The 12,179-nt window shown below is 46.7% G+C and overlaps 3 protein-coding genes across 13 annotated transcripts in view; 1 reads left to right on the forward strand and 2 right to left on the reverse strand.

The window, feature by feature from the left end:
- Positions 1-12,179, reverse strand: part of LOC125009548 — a 321,026-nt gene that overhangs the window by 126,241 nt on the left and 182,606 nt on the right. The window lies entirely within an intron of this gene.
- LOC125010009 (pectinesterase inhibitor 10-like) lies at positions 55-8,490 on the reverse strand. Of its 10 annotated transcripts, none has more exons than XM_047588389.1 (5): positions 6,220-8,489; positions 6,121-6,139; positions 4,448-4,670; positions 3,502-3,645; positions 55-968 (listed from the first exon to the last, which is right to left on the reverse strand). In XM_047588389.1, exons 3-5 carry the CDS (start codon positions 4,575-4,577, stop codon positions 625-627), a joined length of 618 nt encoding a protein of 205 aa, XP_047444345.1. In that variant the 5' UTR covers positions 4,578-4,670; positions 6,121-6,139; positions 6,220-8,489; the 3' UTR covers positions 55-624. The 10 variants fall into 10 exon arrangements, with proteins under 10 accessions (XP_047444345.1, XP_047444354.1, XP_047444347.1 ...); XM_047588398.1 differs by lacking the exon at positions 6,121-6,139 and having other exon boundaries at positions 4,448-4,750; positions 6,181-7,617; positions 7,876-8,488; XM_047588391.1 differs by lacking the exon at positions 6,121-6,139 and having other exon boundaries at positions 4,448-4,750; positions 6,181-7,617; positions 7,777-8,488.
- LOC125009218 (zinc finger protein 391-like) overlaps positions 8,585-12,179 on the forward strand; it is a 3,643-nt gene continuing 48 nt past the window's right edge. Inside the window, exons 1-3 of one of the 2 annotated variants that reach the window (XM_047586958.1) lie at positions 8,585-9,077; positions 9,243-10,056; positions 10,927-12,179. The exon at positions 10,927-12,179 is cut by the window's right edge and continues 48 nt beyond it. In XM_047586958.1, coding sequence (XP_047442914.1) covers positions 9,538-10,056; positions 10,927-11,919 — 1,512 coding nt within the window. In that variant the 5' untranslated portion in view covers positions 8,585-9,077; positions 9,243-9,537 and the 3' untranslated portion in view covers positions 11,920-12,179. Of the gene's footprint in view, positions 10,057-10,926 lie in introns of both variants that reach the window. The other variant, XM_047586964.1, reaches the window with a different exon arrangement.

Here is a 12,179-nt window from a genome sequence, read left to right on the forward strand (position 1 = left end):
AGGTTTTCCAACATTTGGTCTGTGGTTCATTTTGTTGATGCAGAGGGACGTGAATATAATAATCAAAACCTTTGTTATTTAATATCATTTTAATATCAATCTTATCAATATGAACCTTGTCTTCAAAGGGACATTAGTTATGGTCTTGTCTCAGAAAACAAAGAATATGATTAATTAACATCTTAATTAACATATGTAAATTTTACACACACACAAATGCAAATACTTGACGGTTAATCCCAGATTTTTTGTGCTTCATAACGAGTTTCTCTACATAAAGTAAACATGCAATGAATGAGATAACCCTGAGATGTCCCAAATGATTCACACGTCTCAACAAAACAACAACAATAAAGAATCAGTGTCCGTCCCTGAAGAGTCAGTTCACGAGTAAAACGTCTGTTTATTACTTGAACCATAGCTCAGATTGGTGTGACTGAGTTTCAGCATCAGTGTCTCTGGGAAGTTATTCAGGAAGAAACACCCAGAACTTCACTGGTTCTTAAAATGAATGAGATGGTTGTGAGAAAACATGAAACATGGAACAGATGGATACATCTAGCACGTAGCTTTAGCTCGACATCGTGCTCATTTTTAAAAGAAGCTGCATGCTAGCTTCAAGAGTTAGCTAGCTCTTAAAAGACAAGGGCTTAGTGAAGGCTCCATAACTGCTGAAACACAATCAGAGCCCAGACACGGCTCAACGAGACATCCTCTGATTGGCTGGTTTGATGGTGGGGGCGGAGTCAGAAACCTGCAGATCCAAACAGAGAGGGTTGGGAGCTTAGAACCGGAAACCTTGACCGCAAATCTTAAAGCGGGACTTTCACCAGCCGCTACCTGTCCTCGTCCTCGTCCAGAGAAGACGGTGGTCAGTCCATTGTGGGCGGGGACATGTCGAAGGGGGCGTGTCCGGGAGTCCTTCAGCTCTGAGAGGAGTTCAGGGCTGGAGAGGGACGAGAGACGAGCTGAGGGCAAACAGGACACGACGAAGAAAAGTCACCACAGACTGAATGAACAGCAGCAACAAACACAGAAATTCCAGTGTTTTTATTCAGATCTTGTGTTGATGAGCTTCTCCAGCTCATCCCAAACATTCTCTCTGGGGTTCAGGAAAATGGAAACGGGGGCACGTCCAACTTTACCACCACTGAACAAGAGTGGACCATATGAAGAATTAAAGAAGAATTAAAGAACATTATAGGAAAAAATGGCAACACCAGAGCAATTAAAAAGGAATGAGAGAAGCCTGGTAGACAATAGTGGACCGGTTTAATGTGTTAGTAGTGTGTAGTGTGGAGATCTCCTGCTTATTTAGTCCAGATTCATATAAAGTCAGTGATGTGGTGCTAATAGAAATATGTGAGGTCACAGCCTCTTGTGATGGAGTGTTATTTCTTGTGACTTTTGCTCTCTGTACTCCAGCTCAAAGCTGAAAAAATGATGCTCGTAAAATAAAATTTGATCTAGAAAACGTGTCTTTTGTCTTTCACCATGAATGTGGGAAACACAACTGATTCAACTTTGAACCAATACTAGACAAAATGCACATACACAGAAAAAAGTACCACACAAGATCATTTGATGACAAAAATAATGAGTTCAGCATTTAAGTTTAATAAAGAATATCATCATCATGTTGCTCTCTGACCAGCGAATGATCTAATAACGATTTCTTAACCTACTGTACATTGTTACACTCTCATAATATCCTTGTTTATGTCGCTATATTACAGTGGCCCTGAGGAGCAAATCAGAAAACACAACAGCAAAAGACAAAACACAACACAAAAAGAGAAAACACAACAACCGGTTCAGAGGACGGACCAGTTCTTTTGTGCTGACCTTTCCTGGTTTGGTTAATGTCCTTGTGTTTAGTAATTTGTCGTTGTGTTTTCTCTTTTTGCCTCAGGGCCACTCTACCACATAACGCATGTTTTAGAAGCTTTCAGTGTTGGTGTTATATTAATAAGGAAACGATTTCAAATAAACACTCTTGTTGCTTTTTTTCTTCTTCTATATAATCTGTGTAAATAAATACGACTTAAACTAAATGAAACAACTATATTTATAATATTTGGATGCATTTAAATTATCTAACATGTGTAGAAAGACCATGGAAATGCTGTAGAACACATTAGTCTGTCACACTACACGTGAAAAAAACAAATTGTTGCCTTAATCGGACTCTAACAGGAGAACTTCAGTGCATGTAAACACGTTACTCCGATTAAAATCAGAGTTTCATTATCGCCCAGATGATGCGATTGGAATTCGGTTTTCTCCGCCATGTAAACACTTAACCACAGCATTGATTGGATAATGTGTGTGTTCATGTTCCACCACCGCTAAGCTGGCGTGTGACCCGGAACAAACACGTCCAAGAAAGAAGATCATAGAAGAAGAAGAAGAAGAAGAAGAAGAGAAACGGGGCCGTCTGAGGGACAGCGCGGATCTTACCTGCACCAGAAATAACGCGAACATTACGTACAAGATTAAAATGTTCTATTATCCGTCTGGTTGTTGTTTAAATGTCTGACACATTAACGACTCTAGTTTGTTACATCACGTAATAGATCAACCAGAAATCGGGCCGTATTAACGTGGTATTAACCCGCTGAAAAGACACGTGTCGCCCCCTAGTGTGGAGGAGGAGAACAGGTATTAGATTTTCTTGCGCTGCACACATTTCTTCCTGGTAGAACATGGTTCTCCACTGTCCTTCCAGTCTGGAATAAAGGTCTTAATCCAGTTTCAGTAGTTTCTAGATGTTTCCTCTGCTTGATGCAGCCAATGATTTGACCCTTCTCCACCAGACTAACATCTCCTCCTCCAGACTAACATCTCCTCCTCCAGACTAACATCTCCACCTCCAGACTAACATCTTCTCCTACACCAGACTAACATCTCCTCCTCCAGACTAACATCTTCTCCACCAGACTAACATCTCCTCCACCAGACTAACATCTTCTCCACCAGACTAACATCTCCTCCTCCACCAGACTAACATCTCCTCCACCAGACTAACATCTTCTCTCTCAGACTAACATCTCCTCCTCCACCAGACTAACATCTTCTCCACCAGACTAACATCTCCTCCACCAGACTAACATCTTCACCACCAGACTAACATCTTCACCACCAGACTAACATCTTCTCCTCCAGACTAACATCTCCTCCACCAGACTAACATCTTCTCTCTCGGACTAACATCTCCTCCTCCACCAGACTAACATCTCCTCCACCAGACTAACATTTTCTCCACCAGACTAACATCTCCTCCTCCAGACTAACATCTTCTCCACCTTCTCCATCAGACTAACATCTCCTCCACCAGACTAACATTTTCTCCACCAGACTAACATCTTCTCCTCCAGACTAACATCTTCTCCTCCACCACAGGATGTGGAGGAAATGAGAAGCTCCTCATTGTTGAAGATAATCACCATGAACCGATGATCCACCAGGAGGCTCTGGGCTATTTAAATCCATTCAGCTCACCTGGTCTATCAGGATGAGGAGAGGAGGCCGAGGGGCTCAGAGGGGAGGAGGGGGTCTGGGTGAAGGGGGAGGACGGGGGGGAGGAAACACTGGAAACCATGGAATCACTGGAATCAACCTGAGACCGAAATTTGTTCCGCCGCTCTGGAAGAGAAGAAAACAGAAAGACAATAAGGCACCTGGTCCTGACCCCTGATGCCCCCTGGTCCTGGTCCCTGATGTCCCCTGGTCCTGACCCTTGAGACCCCTGATGCCCCCTGGTCCTGACCCCTGAGGCCCCCTGGTCCTGGTCCCTGATGTCCCCTGGTCCTGACCCTTGAGACCCCTGATGCCCCCTGGTCCTGACCCTGATGTCCCTGGTCCTGAGCCCTGAGGCCCCTGGTCCTGACCCCTGATGCCCCTGGTCCTGACCCTGATGTCCCCTGGTCCTGGTCCCTGAGGCCCCTGGTCCCTGGACCTGATGCCACTGGTCCTGACCCCTGAGGCCCCCTGGTCCTGGTCCCTGATGTCCCCTGGTCCTGACCCTTGAGACCCCTGATGCCCCCTGGTCCTGACCCCTGATGTCCCCTGGTCCTGACCCCTGAGGCCCCCTGGTCCCTGACCCCTGATGCCCCCTGGTCCTGACCCCTGATGTCCCCTGGTCCTGGTCCCTGAGGCCCCCTGGTCCCTGACCCCTGATGCCCCCTGGTCCTGACCCCTGAGGCCCCCTGGTCCCTGACCCCTGATGCCCCCTGGTCCTGACCCCTGATGCCCCAAGGCCCCCTGGTCCTGACCCCTGATGCCCCCTGGTCCTGACCCCTGAGGCCCCCTGGTCCTGACCCCTGATGCCACCTGGTCCTGGTCCCTGATGCCCCCTGGTCCTGACCCCTGAGGCCCCCTGGTCCTGGTCCCTGATGCCCCCTGGTCCTGACCCCTGATGCCCCCTGGGGCCCCCCCGGGCTTTCACCTTTTAGAAACTCAGCTTGCAGCTCTGGACTCTGCAGCGACAGACGAGGAGGAGGAGGAGGAGGAGGAGGAGGAGGAGATGATGAAGAGGAGAGGAGCTGAGGAGTTACTGGTGAGGATGAAGACTCCATGATCAGCACCTGCAGTAGGAGGAGCTTCAACGAGATTTCATCATTTAGTGGCTGTAAGTTAACCAGACACAACCAGTCAATCCCAGACACAACCAGACACAAACAGTCAATCCCCGACAGAACCAGACACAACCAGACACAGCCAGTCAATCCCAGACACAACCAGTCAATCCCTGACAGAACCAGACACAACCAGACACACCCAGACACAACCAGACACAACCAGTCAATCACAGACACAACCAGTCAATCACAGACACAACCAGACACAACCAGTCAATCACAGAGACAACCAGAAACAACCAGAAACAACCAGTCAATCCCGGACACAACCAGACACAACCAGTCAATCCTAGACACAACCAGACACAACCAGACACAACCAGTCAATCATAGAGACAACCAGAAACAACCAGAAACAACCAGTCAATCCCGGACACAACCAGACACAACCAGTCAATCATAGAGACAACCAGAAACAACCAGAAACAACCAGTCAATCCCGGACACAACCAGACACAACCAGTCAATCCCAGACACAACCAGACACAACCAGTAAATCCCAGACACAACCAGACACAACCAGACACAACCAGTCAATCACAGAGACAACCAGACATAACCAGTCAATCCCGGACACAACCAGACACAACCAGTCAATCCCAGACACAACCAGACACAACCAGACACAACCAGACATAACCAGACACAACCAGTCAATCTCAGACACAACCAGACACAACCAGTCAATCCCAGACACAACCAGTCAATCTCAGACACAACCAGACACAACCAGACACAACCAGTCAATCCCAGACACAACCAGTCAATCTCAGACACAACCAGACACAACCAGACACAACCAGTCAATAACAGAGACAACCAGACATAACCAGTCAATCCCGGACACAACCAGACAGAACCAGTCAATCCCAGACACAACCAGACACAACCAGACATAACCAGACACAACCAGTCAACCCCGGACACAACCAGACACAACCAGACATAACCAGACACAACAAGTCAATCTCAGACACAACCACACACAACCAGTCAATCCCAGACACAACCAGTCAATCACAGACACAACCAGACACAACCAGTCAATCTCAGACACAACCAGACACAACCAGACACAACCAGTCAATCCCAGACACAACCAGTCAATCACAGACACAACCAGACACAACCAGACACAACCAGTCAATCCCAGACACAACCAGTCAATCCAAGACACAACCAGTCAATCCAAGACACAACCAGACACAACCAGTCAATCCCAGACACAATCAGACACAATCAGACACAACCAGTCAATCCCAGACACAACCAGACATAACCAGACACAACCAGTCAATCCCAGACACAACCAGACACAACCAGTCAATCCCAGACACAACCAGACACAACCAGTCAATCCCAGACACAACCAGTCAATCCCCGACACAACCAGACACAACCAGACACAACCAGTCAATCCCAGACACAACCAGTCAATCCCCGACACAACCAGACACAACCAGTCAATCCCAGAAACAACCAGTCAATCCCAGACACAATCAGACACAATCAGACACAACCAGTCAATCTCAGACACAACCAGACACAACCAGTCAATCCCAGACACAACCAGTCAATCCCAGACACAACCAGTCAATCCCAGACACGACCAATTAATCCCAGTTCTGGCAGGTTTTACTCACTGACTGGTGTGAAGCTGAAAATCCTCGACTGACGGACGGATTCCTAACGCGGGGGCAAAGTCTCCTTCGCTCTCTATCTGAGCTTCATCCATGTATGACACTCAGAGTCCACATTAATGATTCACATGTTAATGACACCATTGCCATGGATACCAGGAAGTAAGGTCATACAGTCAGCTTGACCTTTACAGACGCACACACACAACATTTTTTACACCGAACAGTATTAAGTCAATTTATAATCTACTACATATTGAGATCTTTCTCACCTTGATGGCAGCTGTAGAGTCTCTCTGAAAATTCAGAATGATTTTTTATATATGTACAGCTGTTCCTCAGATGGGCCTGACATTGACAAGATTCTTCATATTGTTTTTTTGAGTTATTTCTCACAGTAAACACAGCTGTGCAGTCTCTCTTATGATATTAATGATGGATCCCTCTCTCTCTCAGTATCAGCAGCTGTATAGTTTCAAACATTAATTTAGCGATGATGAGATGCATGAGATCTTTCTCACCCTGATGGCAGCTGTTAAGTTTCTCCGATGGGCTTGAGATTTTTTTGAATCCTGTTTCACACAGTGATGGCAGCGATGCAGTGTCTCTGAACTAAATGTTGATGTGAAATCTCTGATGGTTGTTTTTAACTCTGTCTAAAGTTTCTTTTTGAATTCCTTCTCACTGAAACCAGATGAACAGTGTGAAGAAGATGACGACTTGAAGTCCTTCTGAAATGTTTCAAGAAGAGGAACTTCATTAACACAAAACGCCCTTAAACGCTTTAGTCCTCATCGTGAGCCAAACAAACACAAGATCCTCGTACTCCTCACGCTAATTAAACATGTTCAGTACCGTTTGTTTTTGTTTTAAACTTTTCAAACTAAATACTAACCTGAAAGACTCTCTCATAGAAATGAACAGTATCAAAAAGGACTCAGTCCAAATGAATCAGTTCATTTCAAAGCTATTTTAAAGCATATTTAAGAGCATTTATTGAACCTGAAACTGAACAATAACATTCGTCACTCATTCATCTGTTTGGAATAAAGATCTTTAGTTTTGTCCTTCCACTCTGGATGCTTTGTAACCACAACTCATTTTAGCCTGACTAGCTTCAGGGTTTCATTTGCTGGCACCTTTTGGTCTTCGCCCGCTCTTATCAGTACATCCAAACTAACTTTAGGAATTCACCCCCAGGGCTCCGGGGACCCCAGTCTGAGAACCATTGTTCCAGTTTGTTAACGTGAATCAGATGAGTGGCTCATTCAAACATCCTGGTTCTCACTGTTTGACAGACGAAGATCTTCTTTCTTCAGTTTCTGAAGGAAAGGTTCCTGTGAAGTAGAGATAATTAATGAGACACAGACACACACACAGACACACAAACACACACACAGACACACACACAGACACACAAACACAGACACACACACACACACACAGTGTGGGGTTATTCTTTCATCACACATGTATCATCTCTATCCGGGACAAACCTTCAGTCCTCACACACCCAAAGCCACAATCACTTCAAATTCTCCAGTCTGCGTTGTATTTAAAGATAAGATAAAAAGTAGTTAGAGTCAGTCAGGAACCTGTGGCCTTTCTCCTCCCTGGGGGGCAGGAAGTCGGGTCATTGTGATAAGTCCATGAGATAAGAACAGCTGAGGCTGCAGTTTGGCTCAGCACTAACCAAGGAACAGACTGACCAGCGTTGCATTTCACTTTCCTTCAGGGCTGTTTATGAGTCTTTCCATCAAGGGAAACGTCAGCGACACAGTAATTAGTGAAAGGAGCTGTAGGTCGGACGGCTTCATGCCCCGTTCGTGGGACCTTCCTCCTACTCTCTGGTGAAGAGGATCAGGGAGAATATCTCCCGTGACAGTTTAACTTCTGTACTTTCCAACATTCCCCTTGGGAACAGGATGCTGGGACTATGCCAATGCTATAATCTCTTCAGTCGATCATTCTCTAGTCCTCGACGCATTTAAGAAATAAAATGAGCTTATGCCTCATCAGGGAGACGCCTGCGAGCGTCAGTCAGGAAGCTTTACTTGGTGCATTTCGCTTCCTCTGGGGGCGGGAAGTCGGGTCTATGCTCAAGTCTTTTTATCAGGTGAAACAGCTGGTGTCCGGAGCGTGAGATAAGAACAAGCCAGTCGCTATCACGAGCCCCGTACGTTTGGGATGGATCTGCAGCTCTGTCCCTCTGCACACACACTCAGTAGTGGGGTTAGTAAACAGGTCTGGGTATAAAACCGTGGGTCAGCCATCGTCATCACGTCCTTCGTCTAGAGACGTCACATCAGTCTAGTCTGAGAGTCTGGTCTGAGAGTCTGGTCTGGTCTGAGAGCCTGGTCTGGTCTGAGAGCCTCCAAAGAAGCACATTTTATGAGTTACCTCTGTCCCTTTATCATGATTGATTCCTTTTACTGGACCTGTTCTTCAGACACAGACATTGTTTCCGTGAAAGCGTGATTTTCTACATGTTTCATTGTTACGGTATGAGGATAACACAGGACGTTTCTTCCAGACGCTGAGAAACGGCGGCAGCCAGGGCATCTTATTTAAGGCTGATTCAAACGAAGATATAAATCTACAGGAACAAAGAAGAAATTTACGGCTAGAATCTCTTTCAGATGATGACAAATTAAAATGCATTAAAAGAATTCCCCAGTTAGCATGAGGCTCAGTGCGTTTACATGCAGCGCAGAAGAGAAGCCGCTGACGGATGTAAAACACGAATAAATAGTCAGACTTCAGCAGAACAAACACACAACGACAAATATGAATAAAAGTCAGTCAAACTGTGGCACATGTTGACTTTAAGTAGATGACTTTATTAGATCTGTTAGATCTTTATTAGATAGAAAATGTCTTTTTCTTTCTTTCTGAATATTCACAGCTTTATTTCTGGATTGAACAGAAATAAACACATTTCAATTGTCTTTGTGTGTCTCAGTGGCTTTGAAGAAGCTGAGCTGAAGGAATTTAAACACGAAGGCCGGACGTTGGTCTGCACCACTTCAACCTCCAGTCACCTCTCATCGCTCCAACCGAGTTAGGACGTGGACTAAGCTCATTCAGGGTCCTGGTCTCTTTTTAAGACCAGACTCTGACGTTTCTGGAATCAAATAACAATAAGATACGAAGGTTTTCTTTGTTCTGAAGAAGTGTGTTGGTCGTCCCTTAAAAGAGAAGAAATTAAAAAAAAAAAAACAGACCACAACAGGAGGGAGCTCAGTAGGTGGTCTGTAATGTTACCCCCCCACTTCCTGCCCCTCCAGAAAAGGGGCGGAGCCTGTAGGCACAACACATCCTGGCTGCAGCCATGCTCTGACCAGAGACCCACAGAGACCGACATGGGGGAGGACCAGGACCCAGAGCTGAGCTCAGAGACCAGCATGGAGGAGAACCAGGACCCAGAGCTGAGCCCAGAGACCGATGTGGAGGAGGACCAGGACCCGGAGCTGAGCCCAGAGACCGATGTGGAGGAGGACCAGGACCCGGAGCTGAGCCCAGAGACCAGCATGGAGGAGAACCAGGACCCAGAGCTGAGCCCAGAGACCGATGTGGAGGAGGACCAGGACCCGGGGCTGAGCCCAGAGACCGATGTGGAGGAGGACCAGGACCCGGAGCTGAGCTCAGAGACCGATGTGGAGGAGGACCAGGACCCGGAGCTGAGCTCAGAGACCGATGTGGAGGAGGACCAGGACCCGGAGCTGAGCTCAGAGACCAGCTCCTCCTCTGGTCCAGCCGAGTCCAGGGGCCATGCGGTCAGTCAGCTTCATTACAAAAACCTTTGAACCACATTTATTGGGCGTAATTGTTGAGTTTGCTTCTAAATGGGATCAGCTCAGTAAACTTCTGCACCGGGGCTCAGTTTAGATTTCAGCTCATAGGAAGGAGTTGGAAGATCCTACATCTCCTTCTCTTTTCACTTTGGTTCCACTGAGGCTGATGTAAATGTGCTTTACAATTAAACGTGGGCCCCCAGGGGCCATGGGGGGGGGGGGGGGGGCTGAACTCATGGACACCTGGTATTCACTGACCAGTGTTTCCCCACTGTTCTTATTTATAAATAAATAAATAAATATTAGATTAATCCCAGGGCCCTAATAAATAAATATATAAATATTAGATTAATCCCAGGGCAAACCACCACATAGAAAGCTGACAATGAAATAAGGATCATCTACTCTCCATTTACTGACTCGGTGTGAAATCTTTAGATGAGTTTTCATTGATGAGTAACTTTTCCAAACTCTCCTCACAGCGTCTGCAGACATGTCATCAATGCGTCTGCTGATCATATCATGTGAGAGAAGGTCGTTTCTTTAAGTGTCTCATTTACGATGATGTGTTTCCAGGCTGGTAGTTTTATTGCCTCTGCCTCCTCCCTCCCTCCCTCCTTCCCTCCTTCCCTCCCTCCCTCCTTCCTTCCCTCCTTTAACCTAAATGTGGCTTATTCTTATCATTCTTATCATCAGCGTTTCTGAGCTGACAGTCAAGCCGCACACCCTGTTAAACTGAGAGTGGATCCATGTTTATGAGTATGAGTGTGACTGATCTGCTTTTCCATTTGCTTTAAACATGTTCCAACACGTCATCTCTCTCTCTCTGTCTTTGCGTCTGTGCCAAAACAGAGAAGAAGAACTCGACTGAAACGTCGCTGCTGTCCACACTGTGACAAGACCTTCGCATCGTCAGGAAGCTACGAGACTCATCTGAGCGTCCACACCGGGGAGAAACCACACAGCTGCGACAAGTGTGGAGCGACACTCAAGAACAGTGATGCACTGAAAATCCACCAGCGGCTTCACACGGGAGAGAAACCGCACAGCTGTGACTGTGGCGCCGCCTTCACCACGGAAAGAGGTCTGAAAAAACACCAGCATGTGCACATACAAGAGAAACCGTACGAGTGTGGAGAATGTGGGAAAAGGTTCGCCGTCGCCACTTCCCTCAAAGCCCATCAACGCAACCACGCCAGTGAGAAGCCACACAGCTGCGATGAGTGCGGCGCAGCGTTCACGGTCAGAAGCTCACTGAGAGTCCACCAGCGCATTCACACCGGGGAGAAACCGTACAGCTGTGACCAGTGTGGAGCAGCCTTCACCATTATTAGTAGCCTGGTAAAACACCAGCGTATCCACACTGGAGAGAGGCCGTACAAGTGCAACGAATGTGGGAAATCATATATCGACACAAGTGCCCTAAAAGCCCATCAACACACCCACACCAGGGAAAAACCATACAGCTGTGCTCAGTGTAGCTACACTTGCGCAAGCTCACAGATGCTGAGAATTCATTATCGTAAGCACACTGGAGAGAAACCGTACTGGTGTGAAACGTGTGGGAAATCGTTTTCGATGCCAGGTTCCCTCAAAAAGCACCGAGAAACCCACCTCGTTCCCACCTGTGAGCGCTGCGGAGAGACGTTTGCAGTGCGCGCCGACTTAACTCTGCACAAACGTGGCCGCAAGTGGAAAGACGCCATGGGCCTGAAGTGTCCTAAACGCTCGCCAGAGAAGCAGCGCCAGCAACAAGCTTCCTGGATGTCACAGAATCTCAACAAAGCCGCTGGAAGATCTCCCCCCGGACAGCAGCAACACCACCGTGATGTAAAGCACGAATAAACACTCAGACTTCAGCAGAACGAACACACAACGACAAATATGAATAAAAGTCAGTCAAACTGTGGCACATGTTGACTTTAAGTAGATGACTTTACTTTATTAGATCTGTTAGTTTGAACTTTGTTTTATCTTCTGTTGTGTGGAGTAAAATGTCTTTTTCTTTCTTTCTGAATATTCACAGCTTTATTTCTGGATTGAACAGAAATAAACACATTTCAATTGTCTTTGTGTGTCTCAGTGGCTTTGAAGAAGCTGAGATG

This window comes from Mugil cephalus, chromosome 1, assembly GCF_022458985.1.
Source record: "Mugil cephalus isolate CIBA_MC_2020 chromosome 1, CIBA_Mcephalus_1.1, whole genome shotgun sequence".
Lineage (NCBI taxonomy): Eukaryota > Metazoa > Chordata > Actinopteri > Mugiliformes > Mugilidae > Mugil > Mugil cephalus.